Below are 19167 nucleotides of genomic sequence, written 5' to 3'. Positions count from 1 at the left end.
CAGTAATGTGTAAAAAAATAAAATAAAATAAATTTAAATTAAAAAAAAATAAAAACTAATATTTGTCAGCTTTGAGGAGCATGGGTGCACCATTTGGAAATGACACTCACCAGATAATACATTTTGTAGTCCCACTCTCTCTCACACTCACCCCCACCCACCCATCCAGCCTTTCCTCCCACCCACTGACTTTGATAAACTTGTTGCTGTAAAAGTGAGGCACTCAGTCTCTCTGAGACAGGTCCTAGTGGCGCATACAGGTGCACACATTAATGATGGGAGTGTCTCTTTGGCCTCTCCTGCTGCTGTGCTATGTCTGCCGGGCCGAGAACATTGGCGTGAGGGAGCATTTCATTGCTGCTGTGGAAATCGGTTGGGACTATGTCAGTGTGGGAGATGATGACACAGCATCTGACCAAAGGTGATGTTTTTTTTCAGTTTATTTAATGTGTTAGTGGACTGCTTCTAGTTGATTGGTAGCATTTTCATTCCTTTGCTTATAGGTGGTTGTCCAAAGAAAGCCCTCGGAAATATATCAAGGCAGTTTACAGGGAGTACACAGACGCCACGTACACTGTCCCCAAGCCGAGACCACCTTGGACAGGTTTGTGACTATTTGAATGAGCTTCGTCTTGGATTTCAAAAGCCAATGCAGATTGGCTCAAATACTGTGAGCTGCACTCATCGGTTTAGTTCATATGTTCGCTATGGAGTTGGTTTACAGCAATGTCTTCCAATATTGGTTGAGCCAAGTCATTGATTTTATATCGCTTGCTGTGAGAAAAATCCTACTGACAAAAATGTCGCAAAAAGTACATTAGTGAAATGATCACGATCTCGTCATTTTCTCACAAATTTACTTTGTGTGTAATCTGGGCCTTTTTAAGTGAACACAAGGCTGATATTTGCTGGAAGCCGTCATTCTTTGGTAACAGGTGGATGCAAACCTTTATTGTACTTTTTGCCATAGGCATTGAATGGCTCTACATGTCACTGTGTGTCACTGGCATAGATAGGTGAACACACTTGTTGTTTGACCTTCAACTTAGTCCCTTATTTGTAATATTTTTTGTATGAATTAAGTGACTCTGAATTATCTCCAATGTAATATTTTAGATCATTAGGAGTACATCGCAACATTAGCCAGTTTGACTTGGTTGGTGGCCCAGAAATTGTTCTTGTGGATTCCTGCGAGCACATAAGCTTTGTATTCAAGTACACAAGCCCAGATGTCACACTGAGTCCGTTAATTTGAGGGTACATTGAGATGAGTCACCGTTGGTTGCTTCACTAAATATGATCAGATTACGTAGCAGTTTATTGACTGTGTACATGATCATATAACATTATGTTGCCTTAAATCCAGAGACGTTTCCTCTGAGCTATTGAGATTCCACAGATGTTTAGATATTAACTTATGGCTCAACGATGGTCTATGAATGTTCATTTTGTGTTTTATGCTTGCAGGTATTCAAGGTCCAGTGATAGTGACTCAGGCCCGTGAAAGGGTGGTTGTTCACTTCAAAAACCTGGCGTCCCAAACTTACAGTATCAGCCCAGTGGGTATAACATACTGGAAGCAGTCTGAAGGTACAGGACAAGACTGGGATTGAAACAACTAGTTGTGTCCTTTGAATAAGAAGTGTTGAACTTCTTTGTACTGTGGCTCACATCTTGACAGCAACTTGTCATTTTGTAGCATTCTGTCCTTTTGAGACAGGCTTATCTTTGTTGTGTTTACACAACCTATCACACTGAAAAAGAGAAAAAGAAAAAACGGTTTGATTACAGTACAACATATAGGACTTATCACAGAGAGGACTTAAAGTGTCTTACGGTCAAAATAATGAACAATCACAAAAGTACCGTTATTCAAGGAGGGGAAAAAAATATAGTATTATCGGAAAACCGGCCTAAACAAATGAGTTTTAACTACTTTTTAAAAACAGTACAGAAGCCAGATATTAACTCAAATGAAAAGAAGTGCATTCCACAGTTTGGGGGTAACAGACTCCAAGTTCTCATCATCATCAGTTTCTGTTTTTTTTTTTTTTGTGAATGGAATGTCATTAATTCATCGTGTTATCCAATTGTGCATATAGTTTAAAAAAAACACACACATGAGAAGCCCTCACCAAAGGCTTTAATGTCATGCAAGAGTTCCAAATTGATTTTTGACAATGTTGACCTTCGGGCGTCCTCAAAAATTAATCAGCTGATATGCTATACAATATATCCAGTGAATTTGGAAATGTGTCAGAAGCTATGATCCCAAGTTATTTCCTGCTCTATAATATGAGGTGGAGTGTTTTTGTTGTTGCATTTTTAAAAGCAAAGGTTTTTGATCGTTCCATTGTCAAATATGGTTATATTTCAAAATAATAATCATAGAGCCGTAACCACACGCTTTCAAATAAGATAGACCAAAATGCTGTTAACTCTTACAGAAGGAGATTCCTATGAAAGTCAAATGCCACCAAAGTTTGGAGACGTTCAGATAAAAATTGGGGGCACCAACTTAAAAAAAAATAATAATAACATTTACTGAGGGTGAGAGGGTGTTTGGGTCATTGCATTGGCATGTACAGTAACGAGATGTATGTCGGTTTGAAAAAATTTGGAAGTTTAAATACTGTGTTGGTCAACTTTGACTTTAATCTTAAAGCTGAAGAGATTAAAAAATATCCCCAATAAAGCAATGTGTATTGAAGAACAAAAGCAAATGAAGTTACCAGCGTTGCAAAACCACAAACAAAGCAATTTAATAATAAGGAATTATTGGTAGAAGTGCACACTTAAGTTCTTGCCTCATTTCTCAGAAATGCCACAAGTGAACAACTCTCACGATTGTCTCCCGTGTGCAGATTTATTAGCTGCAAGTACGAGCCAAAAGATGGCGTCCAGTATCCCATATGAGTTTAAGCGTGATTCCCTCTTAGCCAGAAGGTTCATAGCCTCCACTGAGCACAGTGGCATGTGTCATTTCCTGAAAGCAGCTCATGTCTTCCTGCTACAGGATGACATCCCACAAATGAACTTAATCATTATCTGAAATGTTGTGTAAACCACCTCCAGCAATCTGAACTCTTGAGCAAGGTTGTTTTTGTTTCTAATGTTTTTTCCCCCACCAGGAGCTGGCTATGATGACTCCACAGCAGGCAAGGAGAAGGATGATGATGCAGTCAATCCCGGAAATTACCACAAGTACGTGTGGGACATCAGCGCCGCCGACGGACCCACAATCGATGACCCCGAGTGTCTTACCTACTCGTATTCGTCCCAAGTGGACCCAGTCCGCGACCTCAACTCTGGACTTATTGGTGCCCTGCTCATCTGTCAATCAAGTCAGTGTTATGGGAGCGATGGAGAGTGCATGTTGTCCTGTCAATAGGGAACAATAAACCTAAATTAAAATTTTGTAAACTGGTAAAGATAAATGCATGAAATGTTAGCTATGAATGACCCAACAGATGAATTTTTTATTATATGAGAGTTATTTGGACGATTTTGATTTTTATGACTTGAAAGCCCAAACTTGAGCTGCAAGCTCTGTGTAGGGACCAAGAACTCAACTCACTTCATGATAAGCAGCACTGTGACAAATTGGAAACAATTCTTCATTCTGTCATTTCTATTTTGTCGAAGATCACATTAAACAAAAAAAAAAAACTTAGCTCCTAATTCGGAAGGGATGTGAATAGTTTGCCCTCAGTTTTATGTAATATGTAATTCCATTGAAGATTTGTGTAACCTTCATCTTGACATCCCAAACCATCCCTTGTAATCCACATTTCGTGGTTTTATGCCAGTTTACTTCAAAATCAAAGCGATGGTACAAAAGAAAATACTCCAAGATAACAAAAATGAAGAATTTCGGTAATTCATTGAGAAAATGAGCAAGAGAGACAAGGAGCAGTCAAAAAAAGCTGTGTGGCCCCAGATTGCATTACACACAGGTTACAATTTACCACACACTTCCTTCCGCCTTAAAGTCGAGTACCGTATCATAAAGGCATAAGATTTTATGTACTGATATGAACGCAATATGAAAGATTACATCTTAAATCATCCACATAAATGCAATAGGTTAAATGCTATGAAATCGCCTCTTAATGTATTAGTGTGAACATGAACAATCGTTTTATTCTGTAAATAATCTAAATAGCCTTTTTTAAATCAGTATACAGTATACTGTATGGAAATATTTTTTTAACCCCAATATTAATGACCTTAAATAGGATTAGGCTACCATATTGACTATATATTATACACATATGTTCAAATCATGTCCATTTGTACACGTTCCTCCAGGTGCCTTTGGTAAGGACAACCAGAGGAGAAATACGGCGTTTGTCCTGTTCTTTGCGGTGTTTGATGAGAGCAAGAGCTGGTATGGCGAAGTGGGAGACAGGAGGGGCAGAGACAACAATAAGAGGAACACCAACAGAAAAGAATATCACACCATCAACGGCTTCATCAACTCCACTTTGCCTGGTGAGCAACTACACAAACAAGAAACACAAAGTCTTGTTGTCGGTGGTGTTGCTGCTATTATTCATACACCTGACATCATCGTTTGTGTGTGTTCTCATGCAGGTTTGACAATGTGCCAAAAAAATGTGTTTTGGCATATGATCGGTATTGGTACTGCCCCAGAAATCCACTCGATCCAATTCCAGGATCACACTCTGACGGTAATGCGTTTTTTCTTTTCACAATGTTATCTATTACCAGCGGACCATCTACTAAAAGCTAATTAACATTAAAAAAAACTTGCCTGTTCTAAAGATGGGGCTTTTTCCAAAGTTATAGTGCGTCATGACATTGTCAAAATGTTAATTTAACTCCCCCAAAAATCTTATTTTAATTTGGACATTTTTCAGTCTTTAATCAACCTAACATGCACGTCTTTGGAATGTGGGAGGAAGCAAGAGTACAAAAAAAAAAACACATTTTATAGAACCGACAACCATTCACTCATGTATTCAGATAATTCATACTGAGTGGGAACTCAACCCACACTGCCTACATCAAAGTTGGGCAAAAAAAACACACCGCTAACCAATAAATTAACACTGGATTATTTAGACGATTTCACATCGTCGGGAAATGCAATCTGCTAGTGCAATATTTTACTCCATTTTTATGTCACGCTGTTGCTTGACATAAATAAAAGTGCATTGGCCTGCATTTGCTTTTCCAGGTGATGAAACATCGCAAAGTGACCCTGGAGTTGACCCCCATGACCTTTGTCACTGCAGAAATGAAGCCTGGCACTGTTGGCCGCTTCCTCATCAGTTGTCAGATTCATGCACACCGCGCGGGTAAGACAGCCCTGTTCACATGAATGTCCCTCCGTCATACGAGCTACAAGTGATTTTGCTGGTGTCCATTCCCAGAGGGCATGAGAGCAATGTTCAAAGTAGAGAACTGCCCTGGACCCGACCTTCGCAATGTCAAACACGATGACTACGATGAGTACGGGGAGGAGAACTTCAACACCATCAATATACAGCCCTTGATGCCACGAGCATCAAGGAGGCAGCCTTACAAAATCTGGAAGCATTACATCGCTGCCGAGGAGGTCATGTGGGACTATGATCCTCATCATACTGCCACGGACAGGTAGCACACAAAGGGAAGGAATGTTGCAGACAGTGACAGTAACCATAACTAAATTCAAGAGTTACTCTTTCAACATAAGTGAGCTGGAGTCTGGAGATGCACCTGAGGCCCCACATCACCACAACTACAAGTATAAGAAGGTGGCTTATGTGGAATACACAGACAGATCTTTCACTCGGAGGAAAAACACGGCCCGGACGCTGATGGGTCCACTCCTGAAGGGAAAAGTCACTGATCGCTTCCACGTAAGTCAGACAAATGTCAATGGTCAGAAAGATTTTAAATGTTGTATTCCGAAAAACGTGTGAAACCTATTTTCACATATGCTTAATAATCAGCATGAATTCTGCCTCTAGATCACATTTAAAAATCTGGCCAGTCATCCTTTTAATATCTACCCCAATGACCTCACCAAAATCTATCCACTGCTGACAGCCGCAAAAGGTAAGCCATAAATAAAATATTCCTTTACATTTCAGTTGAGTTGTGGATGGGTTACTCATAGGTCACAGAAAAAGATTTGAAATTGTCATTTTTTTAGCTCAAAAATCTCATTTTAACAATGGTATGAAAACAATTTAGATTGACTATATACAGTACATTATGATCCCATTAAACAAAGTAGACTTTGTGCGTAAAATATTCAGCATCAATTTCTCAAGAGTAAATTTTATGCAGAATTTTACACTGAATATTTGCATTTTTCTCTCATGTTTTACTCTTTATACTGGGACCAAATAAAAGTCTTTTTTGAGTAAAATGTACTCTAAGAAATGTACTGTTTATTGTCCTCCTCATAATCCTAATTCTAATTCGTCATCATAAATTGTCATTTTAAATAGAATCATGGCAGGAACAACAGAAGAAATATTTTTACGAATCAGAATTGAGAATCATTAGGTGAAACAAATTGAGAAAATGAAATTGTCACCTCAATTGGCCAAATTCAAATGATGCCCAGTCTAGTTGTGTTGTTTCTAACATGATAAGGAGTGCTATGCACTGCATTTATTCTTGTTCAAAGTCTGTGGACTGTTTATACAGTTCCTTGTATTTGAGTTGGCGATAGTTGTTTTTAAAATGTTTTTATTTTTTTTTTGTTGCGTTTTACTTCAAAATAGTTACTGTCATGTTTTTTTTTATTTTAATCCTGTACACATATACACACAAAAAAAAGAAAGAAAAATAATACTTAAAATAATGAAAAATCCCAAACTAATACAACACTGATGTAGACACACATGTTCATATTTTCAAACTTTAGACAGCTACTGTATACTAAAGGTCGTCATCAAAAAGCCATAGAGTGTGTTGTCGCTTGTTATTGTATTGTTCACAGTTCTCTAATTTTGTTGATCTCAAGCTTACATTTAATGTGAACACATTTGAAAGTTGCAGAAAACGACTTGCGCTCAATGGAGGTGGCCCCAAATGAGACCTTTGTGTATGTCTGGGAGCTAACCACCAACGATGGGCCCTTGGAGGAGGACCCCGAATGTCTGTCACAGCTGTATCAGAGCACCGTGTCCCCAGAAAGGGACCTGGCTTCAGGGCTGGTGGGCACCTTGCTCATCTGCAAGTCAAAAGCCATCGACACCAGAGGACGCCTGGTGAGATGATGCGCTCTGCCTCATACACTCATGGGCAACAATGTGAAAGAAATTCAGTGGTCACAGAAACAAATTGAATCCCACAAAAATATGGAAATGAATGTAAATCAGACATTGCTTTTAAATGACGGTGCAGCAATATTATTAAAAAAAAAAAAAAAAAAAGACCTGGACATAAACGATGGTACCTTTAACTTAGCATTTTGTTGCACAAGCACAAGTAATTAAATGATTTTTGTAACTTTCATTGAGTCTCGTGCACCTCTCAGCAGGTATTTTGGCCCACACTTTGGCAAACTGCTGGTCTTGTCTCAGATTTGAAGCGTGCTTTCACTCGATTGTCTTTTGTCAGATTCAATTTATTTTTGTGACCTCTGTGGGTTTTGCTTTCATCAACAGTGCGGTACCACCAATTTTGTCATCGTGTGTATATGACATGAATCGGAAGGAGGCTATTTTAAACCATGTCTGTATAACCCATCTATTACCATTGCAGTTGGCACCTGACAAAGATTGGACTGTAACGTTTGCTGTCTTTGATGAGAATAAAAGTTGGTATGCAGATGAAAACATTTATAAAAAACAGAACTCTTCCGAAAGCACAAACCCTGAACTGTACAACTCCAACGTCATCTACAGTGAGTCCGCCTTGCCCTCGATTTCAACTCTACTGTGGTAGAACAAAAAAAAATAATTATGTATTTCATCTTCCAGGCATAAATGGTATCATGTTTGGTGGGCACCCATTATCGATGTGTGAAACTGATGTCACCTATTGGCATGTGGCCAACGTGGGCACCCAGAGCGACTTCCTGTCCGTCTACTTCACTGGAAATGTTTTTCAGTTTAATGGCCTTCATCAATCTGTCCTCACCCTCTTTCCAATGAAAAGCATGACCATCACCATGGAAATGGACCTTCCAGGTAATAATATTCAACCACTAAAAGCAGTAATCCTACTAAAATTAGTTCCTTCTACAATCCATTATTGTTAAGTATTGAAACTGCATGACACTATTGGCCCAGCAATTCGATTGGCGATTGGCAACGAGTCCAGGATGTTGTTAACTGGTTCAGTCAATTATAAGCAGATGTTTGCAAATGTTTTAGTCGGACAATACACAAAAGATAATCAGTCTGATTTTATGAAGGACTAAAGAGAATAATTACTGCCAGGAGACTGAAATCAGAGGATTTGGAACATTTCAACTAGTCATTAATTTGATAACTAGTTGTCGATACATGGATTAATTTTGACACCTTTGGGTGTCACTTGTATTGGCTGTTGTCTACATTAAGTCTTGAGGAATGAAACTTGGGCTAGAGATTTTACGTTCCAAAACGTACCAAACCACCGGGCTCTTGGGCTTGGAGAGGATAATAATAAACCATGAACCATTTGGTTGTACATTTCCTGACTTAATGCCTCCTCTCGCAGGTGAGTGGGAGATCAGTGCCTTCGATGGCAGTCTCAAGAGCCGGGGGATGAGCACTCGCTACAGAGTTTGTCCTTGCGGCTATGGAGACCCGATGGTCGACCGAGATGAGGACGTCAATGAAATCTTTGACTGCATTGACGTGATGCCAAAGAGCAGGAGACCTCAGAATACAACAATGATTTGGGTGTGCAAGAACTCTACCGACAGTCATAATGACACCGGCGGCGATAGTGAGTGGATTGTGAAAGGAGACCAACTCTGTCAACTGAAGAGTTTGACAGAAATGTCTTCGGAGGGAGGAAATGCAACGAGTCTCCCTGAGGAAGGAATCCCACTGGATGTCTTGAAAGAATTAGAGAGAAATGGGGAGTGGATCGTGGATTTGAATGAGACTGAACATGAAAGAAGTGGCAGGCAGAGAAGACGAGCAGAAGGAAACTGGACACATGAAGTCTTGGCCTCTGCAGAGACAGAAGATGATGAATTTAAATTGCAGTTAGGAGGAGAGAGCAAAGAAAATGGAACAGACACTGGTGTTGAGATGAACCCCGACCAAAGCAGCAGGGTGCCGCTTGAAATGAATGTGACGAGGGAGGAGAGCAACGACATTTTACCAAATAGAAATCCAAGCCTTCAGGAGAATCTTTTAACTAAAAGCAATTCGCTGGAAATGAACCAATACTTGAGAGAAAGCCGCATTGAGAGTGATTCTGAGGAGCTGACAGTGGATTCTCTACATTCGGACTATAATTCTACCGCCAGAAAAAACACAACAGGGCTCAACCTGTCTTTGGATTTTGACGACTACAGCCAAGAGGTAGTGTTGCCTTTCAGGGAATGTGGAGCGTCCACTTAACTATATAACCAAACACTTGATGCCACATTGTTGCTGTTATTGCAGGAGAACAACACATCTGATGTAATTGGCTCAGACAAAATTGATTTGCGCTCCAGAAAAACAATCTACCGCCACTACTACATTGCTGCAGAGGAGATCAACTGGGACTACGGCATCAGGAAAGCACCTCATCTCATTAACCCTGGGTAAGAAGTAAAATATTTACACTGTCACGTCACAAAACCTTCTGAGCCGTATAATCAAGACATTTTAAAACAAAAATTGCACCTCCGTACTTCCCATGAGGTTATCGTGTTTTAAAACAACCAACCATGTTGTCATTGCAGATGAAGTGCGGATTTTTTGGGGGCAATTTTTTAAACAGAGTCTCATAGTTTCATATCAGGAGTAAATCATTGTTTTTCTTTTCTTTACATTGTGGGATTTTTTTTTTTGTGCTATATCGAACCACTTTTAGGCGGTCGAAGGGATTTGTTTCCTCTTCATATAGCCAGTATGATATTGTCGCTGTCCTGTGAGAAACACTGATGTCCATTTATTTCATTTTTCCTATTTTTACATGAAGGGGTTTCCGCGTTACAGACTTCAGGTTAGCGTGAAAATTCCAATAAATAAATAAAAATAAATAACGAAATTGGACACGCATGTTTTTCTCATGACAGTATCGATATAACTCTTCTGTTCATATGTTGCCATTTAATAATAATAATAATAATAATAAAAATAAATTAACATATTCTTTCAAATTATCTACCGTAGTTACTTTAATAATGTCACGCTGTGAGGTGATTTCACTTTAAGAAATCTCCTGAATTAAATGAAATGTTTTTTGATTGAGATAATACTCTTACAATGAACCGGTATACTTCATTTCCTCTAGAGAGAAGCGTCGTGGAATGAGGAAATTCCTGCCCGAATACAAGAAAGTTGTGTTTAAGGCCTACCGTGATAAAGACTTTGTGCACCCTGACAATCACGGAGAGCTTCACAAACACCTGGGAATCATGGGACCCTTCATCAAAGCCGAAGTTAATGAGCTCCTTACTGTAAGTGCAAAATAGTTAATTAACCTAAATGAATATCATGTTTGGAAATGGTGACCTTTGTTCACACCATCTGCTTTATTCAAGGTCATATTCAAGAACAAGGCATCCAGGCCCTACTCATTTCATCTTCAGGGAGTTTATGATCGTGCTCAGGGGATTGGCCTTGCACCGAGCTATGCCCCATTGCTGCCAGATGGGGTACCTGGTGACCCTGTCCCGCCTGGGGAGGCTCGCACATATAACTGGAAAATCACAAAGAAACAAGGTCCCAGCGATGAGGAATTTAGCTGCAAGGCTGGAGCCTACTACTCCACTGTGGACAAGGTCTGTGCTGATATGGTCCATACGATTGATTTGTACAGGATTGCCAGTTAAAATTCAAGTTTGCTGATTAACTACATTATGTTCAGGATGAGAAACTTTCAGTGGGAATTCATGTCGTTCCACAAATAGTGGCAAGGGGACGTTTGTTTGCGTAACTTCAGACAGGGGGGCGTGTCTGTGTTGAGTTATTAAATGTCCATAAATATGATATAATATGTCGTATATTTGTGTGTTTCTGTCCCAGGAGAGGGACATTCACTCAGGTCTGATTGGCCCACTGCTCGTGTGTAAGACTGGGACTTTGTCGCACGCTAAGAACTCAGGGGTCGAACCAATCATCCAGGATTTCGGCCTTCTCTTTCATACATTTGATGAGACCAAAAGTTGGTATCTGGAGGAGAACCTTCAGAAGCATTGTGTCCCTCCCTGCCAGGTCAACCCAGATGACCCCTGGTACAACATTAGCAATAAGTTTGCAGGTGGGAGAGCTTTTGATGTTGTGGTGTGAGAAGCGGACTATTTTTGCTCATTTGTATATATTAATCATGAACAATAATTGGATATTTTATTTCCATAGCAATAAATGGCTATGTGGCAGAGACACTTCCAGGTCTGGTGGTTGCACAGCGGCAGCGAGTCAGGTGGCATCTGTTCAATGTTGGGAGTGATGGGGAGTACCATGCTGTACACTTCCATGGTTTGCCTTTCACCCTCCACACCGGCCAGGAGCACCGCATGGGCCTCTACAACCTCTTCCCTGGTAAGTACACACAAATTCTTTAGACACCAAAATGTAATGATACACCTGCAAGTTGAGTGACAGAAAATAATCATCATAATAATTCCGTTTGTATCGGAAGATTATTTAAGAACTCTCTCGTATTTGATTTTATTAGTTTATAATGAAATGTTTATTTACTGTTCTGTGAACGAAATTACCTAAAAAATTCAAACCCAATTCCATTAAAGTTGGGACATTGTGTGAAATGTAAATTTCAAACAGAATACAATATGATTTGCAAATCATGTTCAACCTATATTTATTTCGCATAAAGATATTTAATGTTCAAACTGATAAACTTTGTTTGGAGCAAATACTCATGAGCTTGGAATATTTGGCTCCAACACGTTTAAAAAAAAAAAAAAAGCTTTCTTTGTTGTGTATTCAATTCCATATAGGTTGTATTCGGTTTTTATTTATATTTTGCACTTCAATGGAACTTCACAACTTCAAAGGAAGTGGTTGTAAATGTGCTTTTACTTTTCATTTGTATGATTGCTTCCTTCCTACCAACTGTGTGTGTATCTGCTCACTTTAGGTGTATTCGGCACCGTGGAGATGAACCCCTCCACAGTTGGCACATGGCTGGTTGAGTGCACTGTCGGAGACTACCAGCAGGCTGGAATGAGAGCTAAACTCTTGGTTTATGATCCAGGTGGGAGCTTTCAAACCAAAGTTAACTGTTGGTGGCAAAAGCACGCCTTGCGTTTGCCATGTCAGCCAAACTATTCTAGGCATTATTCATATTGACTCAGCAACCAGTGCACTTTCATTTGAAAAACGGGATAATTTGATGCTTCTGTGTAATCAAATGTAGCAGAATATTTTATGTTGCCTGATTTGTTTTTTCTTGATGCAGAATGTGCTTTACCTCTGGGAATGAAATCCAAAAGCATCCAGGATTCGCAGATTACTGCTTCAGATCACATAGGTAAAACTTTTTTGTTATTTGTAGATATTTAGATAATGCATTTTATTTCTATTTATTTTGGGCCGTACATTGAGAGGAACACATCAGCATGGGGACCTCTGATAATTATTACGCTCTACTATATTTTTAGAGCTATTAAATTTGACGCTGACTATGTTTGCTCGTGTGTCCAGATAGTTGGGAGCCCCAACTGGCGAGGCTGCATCAGACTGGTTATATCAATGCTTGGATGGGTACCTCCAAATTGTCCTGGATACAGGTTCAACATTCACTTTTCCCATTCTATGAATGATTTCTATTAGTTCAATATTGTTGACCGATGCACATGCTGGTCATTGAATATTTTGCGAATAACAGTGTGCGTAACATCCCCTTTAATTATTATCACTGATGTATTCTCAGGTGGACCTGCTGAAGCCGACTCTGCTGCATGGCATTGAGACGCAGGGCGTGAGGGCAAGCCTGAGGGAGAACTACATCTCACTATTTGTTGTTTCCTACAGCCTGGACCAGCAGACGTGGCTCACCTACCAAGGGATCTACACCAGTCAGCCAAATGTGCGAACGCCCCTGCATGTCCTCATTTCAAGAGTTTTTTTTTTTTCTTCCGAAAATAAGGCTAATACGAATGTAGCCTCTTTTACATCGACATCTTTTTTCCTCTAATCTGCCTTTCAAACAATGACCTTGTTAAATCTATCACAATTTTTGTGACTCTTTTAGAAATTTCACGGAAACATGGGCAGCTCCAAAGTGAAGCATAACCAATTCTCCCCTCCGTTTGTGGCTCGCTACATCAGGATCCACCCTGAGAGCTTTGTGCGCAGGCCTGCACTGCGACTGGAGCTGCTGGGATGTGATCTCAACAGTGAGCTTTAACCTTTATAATATTCTGTACCTTGTGATGCCTTGACTTACATATTTCGTTCTATGACCGCACCGTATGGAAATGCCATTTTTACATTCCAGCACTGTAAACCTTCTAGTGCACAGGTGTCAAACTCAAGGCCCGGGGGCCAGATCTGGCCCGCAACCTCATTTTATGTGGCCCGCAAAGGGCAAATCATCTGCATCAATTTCCTGTTTCTAGCATATTTTCTTCACTTTTAACAACACTGAGATATGAGATATTGCCATTTATTTGTTACCAATCCTCCCCTTTTAAAATAAATTGAAAAATTGTTGAACAATTACTTACTAGCTTCTGATTTCAAAACTGGCTTTCCAATCAATTTATATGGGTTCACAGTCATACCGGCCCTCTGAGGGAAACCACAACTACCATGTGGCCCGTCCACAAAAATGAGTTTGACACCCCTGTTCTAGTGTCTGCGCTTTGGCTGCAAAGGAGCAGTACAATACCTAAAGACACAAACAAAAAAACTAAGTGAATCATTAATCTGCAGTAATAATTGTCATTTTTAGCAAAAAATGAAGAATATATGCGTGAGAATATTGCCATATAGTCAGTCTAGGTATGCTGCCACTGTTGCGAATAAATATTTGTCGCTTAAAGGCTTCATATCACTGCAACATGGATGCTAATCGCTAGGTATGGTATTTTGCACTACGTTTCGCAGAAAACTGGCCTTAGCCACCATGGCTCCACGAGTGAGACAGTCATGATCTTGCACTTGTACTGTAGCTCAGGATCTGGCTCTTGGGTGAGTGTGTGCGTACGTGTGAACATATGTGTGCGTGTGTGCAGGTTGCTCCCATCCACTTGGCCTCAGGAGCGGACTGATTTCTAACATTACCGCTTCCTCACATCGTTCGTCAGTGCTGCGTGACTGGAATCCCAGCCTTGCCCGCCTCCATCAGGAGGGCAGGGTCAATGCCTGGAGGCCCAAGGTGAATTAACTCCTTTAAGTTATACCAGTTCCCATATTAATAATGGTCAGTATGAAAAATGATTAATCCATTTTAGCATAACAACCAAGTTTATCAGATTTTCCAAGCAATTTCCTTTTCTCTGACTGTTAGTCTACAAAATATGAGAAAAAAAAATCAAAAATATACATTATTAGAAATCATCAAGAAAAACAACTCATAAAATGGATACAAAAAACACCCGTTTATGTCAAGTACTTTTCCTCCAGTGCGTCCAGGTGTCAGCACAGCTGATCTCGTTATTTTCCAGGCATAAAGTCAACCTTCTCCAACGAAATAATTTCAAATGCTTCCATGAAATATTCCTTTTGATTTGGATATCTTTAGACTTTGTTGCCGACTTCCTTTTATTATTTTGTGCTGAATAACATCCTCCCATCCCCTCAGCTTCTTATCTTATCATCAGGTGTGACCTGTTATAAAAGGGCACATGTCAAGTTTGTGATTTTTGGCGAGAACTCGAGCACTGCTAGGCAACTATTATAAACACCAGAAAGGTGGCTTTTCAATTGTTGCCAAGTCATTAATCTGCGGTTAAAGGGGAAGTCTACTCAAAAAAATGTCTTTCAATATGTTGTATGCGTCCCTACCACTCTAAACATGTTATAATGATGCAGAGAAATCTAGCCGTTTTTAGCCATCTCAAAGGGCAGCCATTTTGTCACTTTATGACAGAACCACCGTGCTCCGGACCCTTCGGTACAGAGATGTCATTTTCAGTCGACAGCAAGCGGCACCTAACACCGAACTCCCTAGAGCAGGCATTCGCGCAAAGCCAGGGAAAGTTTGTCAGGATGGCAGCACTCGATTACAATAACATTAAAGAAAGAATGTATTCATCAGCTGCAACACTGTTCAAATGTTAATCAGCGAGCCATGGAACCAAGTAACCATTTCTCTTTAAAATGCTCTTCATAATTTTATCCTCTCTGGCAAAATTCTCAGGACAACAACCCTTACCAGTGGCTGCAAGTGGACCTGACCTCAGTCAAGCGCATCACAGGTGTCATCACCCAGGGGGCGAGGTCTTTCATGACACAGATGATGGTCACAGAGTTTTCAGTGACTGTCAGTCTTGATGGATTGTCATGGAGCAGTGTGTTGGAGAAGGACTCGCAAAGGGAAATGGTACCAAAAAAAATGACACATAAGGCTCATGAGATCTATGTCATATTGATATAGTTAAAAACAGGAACAACATATTTACTGTAACATGCACAACATTAGGTACACAATTGATTTTTTTGCTATATTTACCAGTATTGGACCTGTGTCAAGACATATCCAGTAAGCAGAACTTCTTTTTCCATTTTAGATCTTCACAGGTAACAATGACCCAGACGAAGAGGCACTCACTGTTTTTGAGCCGGCCCTGTTCGGTCGCTATTTGCGCATCCACCCTCGTGGCTGGAACAACGACATCGCGCTGCGTCTGGAGGTGCTGGGCTGCAATACACAGCAGGACCTCTAACAAGCAGTTATACAAAACACCTTTAAATTGCACATCAACTCTACGCTAAACTATATGGTATTGGATCTATTCTTCCTGGTAGAAAAGTGTAACAGATACGTTGTGGTCACAGAGAGAAAAGTTGTTACTTTCAAATAGTATTTGTCTTGTCATGCCAACATCTTCAGAATGTAAGCTTGTGTAAATATTTCACACAGTGATTGATGAATATTGCTTCAATGATTGTTACATATTGTTGGAAATGTATGGACAGGAAAAGTATGAATGGATGTATATTTCTGCTTTGGTAAAAAAAAAATTATCATGACTCTTGATGAGAGTTGCACTGATCTTCTTTGCATGCTTCATTTGTGACAGTAATTACACAAAAGTGCAGACATATACTTTATTACTTTTCCTTTATTGTAGGCACAAATTAACTGCTTTGGCAAGCCACCCCCCTCCCCAAAAAATGGTGGGAGAAGGTTAGGGGAAGATTCTTCCAGTTTCCATTCACATTCAATACTTACCAACCAACAAGTGTTCCTTAACTGTTATTTCGGCTTATCCTGCTCCAGCAGGCCATCCTGGGACACACAATGAGTAACTGTGCTCCCACATAGTTCCGTGACAAGAAGCACCATGCAGGCTTGTCAAAAGCGCGTGGGACAAGGTAGCATGAAAACACGATCACCATGTTTGTTTGTCCAAATTGTCTATCAGTTTTTTATCAGCTGAGGAAGAGGGGGTAAGGGAGAGTAACAGTGGACAGGACGTGCGTTTGCAGAGACATTGGCAGCAGCACATCATGCTTAGCTGATAGGGCTGGGAAAACAATAGCAATGTGCGTACTATCAAGAAGAGAGGGAGCACCTGGTTATAACGCCCACTGATGGGAGCATGCAGAGGTCATTACTTCGTGCTCAGGTCTGATCACCTGGCTGCTGTTTGACTTGTTCTTGAAACAACCAACAACACATTTGGTCAAGAGAAAATGGCTGGACACAAAATGCTTCTCAATTCAACTCAAATAACAGCTTTTTACAGTAAAGTGCTTTTTCAACCTACTTTAGTTGTTTGGCTTGGAGAAATCACATTTTTCTATCTAAAATCCAGCCATCCATTTTCATTATAGCTTGTCCTCATTTCATCATGGAGCCTTCGCAGCTGACTAAGTGAGATACGGGGTACACCCTGGACTGGTCACCAGTCAAACGCAGAGCAAAAATAGACAAACTGCCAATAAAACTTAATGGGCACGTGGCGGTCCCCGGACCAACACAGCCTCAAATGATTTTTGCACATTCTAAAAATTTACCTCTCTCTCACACCTGAGCAGTTTAAAGTTGCATTAACACCGTTCACATCTAGATGGCGGACATCGCTTAGTACTTTTTCTAACAGTCATACATTAGATCAGGGTTGTCAAACCAATTTTTTGTTGGGGGATACACTAGTTATGGAGACCCTCACACGTGCACAACAAATTGATGGATAACAACTTTTAATTTAGAAGCAATTCTATGATTGTTCAACTATTTTACAAGTTTTTTTAAACAAGGGATTGGTCACACAAATTCTTGCAATAGCTCAGATTACAGTGTTGTTAAAAGTGAAGTCAATTTGAAATAAACGTGAAGTTGGCGCACATGATTCCAGGCCACATCAAATGTAATGGGCCAGAGCTGGCCCACAGGCCTTGAGTTTCACACCTGTGCATTTGAGAATAGGAATCTCAGAGAGCCCGTCAGCCATGTTGATGTTGTTACATTTTAGAGCCGCTCAAGTCAAGGAGAGCTCACTAACATCCTGGTGAGAATAAGCTAGCTACCTAGCGTAGCATTCAGAACTAAACGGGATCTTATAGTTTCTCAAACAACTCACAGTCACAATTTCATGTTAACAATTGGCAAGATAAATTGAACCCAACAGTTAATTAAGACACACATTAAACGAACTCTACAGGAAACAAACACGCTTCAACGATAATGATTAACATCCTTCTTATGTAGAAAGTTGAGCATTGAAATGAATGCATCCAGGTAACCAAAGTAGCGGACCTCAAAAGAATTTCTTTTTGCTACACAAGAACATTTTTACCGTTTGTTTAAAATGCATAAGGAGCCTTTCAAAAACATGGACAAATTTGATAACATTGCTAACACATACGTATACTGGCCTGGACAAGCAGGAGTTATGACGGGATGTCGGACTTGCCATGCAGTGCACACATATCTGTTTTGTTTGGCCCCACTCAACAAGGTGGAGTGAACTGCCCACAGGTGAGAGATTTGGCCTATTAAATTTGGGGATTTTGAATGACATGCAAAGCCAACAACATTTTATACATGAGCTCTTTGCACAGCCATGGGGCAGAATACCTCTTGCATTGTCCATCAAAACTGAACCTGAGATTTTTTTTTCATCCAAATCTTGAATGCTGTAAATTTTGCTGCAGTACCCGTCCAAAATTGACAGCATGTAAGCATTGTCACTGACAATTGGCATTGCGCACAATTTTTCGACAGTTTGTGCTTTCAGGTAAAATGGTTACTTAAAAAAAACTTTGCGACATAATAAAAGTTCTTGAACTCATGAGACTGTGAGTAAGAATTTCCCAAATTGTACAAATTTGTGTGTTCATATCTGCCACACAAGCTTTACTGTGATAATGCAACAGAGTGATTTTTATTTCACCTTCCGCTCTCACAACCTTGTGGCTTCCTTACAATATTTCCTGTTGTATGGTCGAGAAAAGAAACCAATTCGACCAGTTTTTTACTCCCTTTTTTGTATAGCATATTTAGTCATTCTTAAATATTAAATTTAATACTGCCTGTGAAAATGTGCATGTTTATTATATTGCAAACAGTAAACTGAAGTCATGTTGCGTGTGCCTTAGGTGATATGAACTGAATTTACTGTGTGGTTGCTCATCCAGTCATACGATGGGTGTTGTGTTTTTGAGGATTGGTGTTATAAAAGATTATCAGTTAATACGTTTTCAAATATTCACAGAGGCCCTTTGAGTCCTTGGACTGTGGCAGTCCGGGATGTAAGGGCGGAGGCGGCCCTCTACTGGACAAGTGTAGTATTACATGCAGCGTTTGACAAGCAGGTTTTGTTTTTGTGCCCATTGTGTGAAACAATACCAAAATACATGCATCTAGTCACTATATAAACCATTTTGTGCAACTATTTCCTATTTCAAC

General features: G+C 40.0%; 1 protein-coding gene across 2 annotated transcripts; it reads left to right on the top strand.

The window, feature by feature from the left end:
* Nucleotides 1-238: 238 nt before the first annotated feature.
* f8 (coagulation factor VIII, procoagulant component) lies at nucleotides 239-16290 on the top strand. 2 transcript variants are annotated; one of them, XM_088293872.1, is made up of 27 exons: nucleotides 239-421; nucleotides 504-604; nucleotides 1468-1590; nucleotides 3132-3344; nucleotides 4312-4494; nucleotides 4597-4694; nucleotides 5204-5324; nucleotides 5400-5625; nucleotides 5705-5870; nucleotides 5982-6069; nucleotides 7024-7235; nucleotides 7732-7873; nucleotides 7950-8159; nucleotides 8674-9491; nucleotides 9576-9718; nucleotides 10414-10579; nucleotides 10664-10903; nucleotides 11148-11382; nucleotides 11481-11663; nucleotides 12223-12339; nucleotides 12544-12615; nucleotides 12789-12874; nucleotides 13018-13173; nucleotides 13339-13483; nucleotides 14324-14466; nucleotides 15451-15633; nucleotides 15821-16290. In XM_088293872.1, exons 1-27 carry the CDS (start codon nucleotides 273-275, stop codon nucleotides 15974-15976), a joined length of 4875 nt encoding a protein of 1624 aa, XP_088149998.1. In that variant the 5' UTR covers nucleotides 239-272; the 3' UTR covers nucleotides 15977-16290. The 2 variants fall into 2 exon arrangements, with proteins under 2 accessions (XP_088149998.1, XP_088149996.1); XM_088293870.1 differs by having other exon boundaries at nucleotides 7018-7235.
* Nucleotides 16291-19167: the final 2877 nt, after the last annotated feature.

Source organism: Idiotropiscis lumnitzeri, chromosome 4, assembly GCF_059441095.1.
Source record: "Idiotropiscis lumnitzeri isolate Australia: NSW breed Sydney's pygmy pipehorse chromosome 4, RoL_Ilum_1.0, whole genome shotgun sequence".
Lineage (NCBI taxonomy): Eukaryota > Metazoa > Chordata > Actinopteri > Syngnathiformes > Syngnathidae > Idiotropiscis > Idiotropiscis lumnitzeri.
The sequence above is the reverse complement of the archived record's forward strand: the minus strand, read 5'-3'. Positions and strand labels throughout refer to the sequence as shown.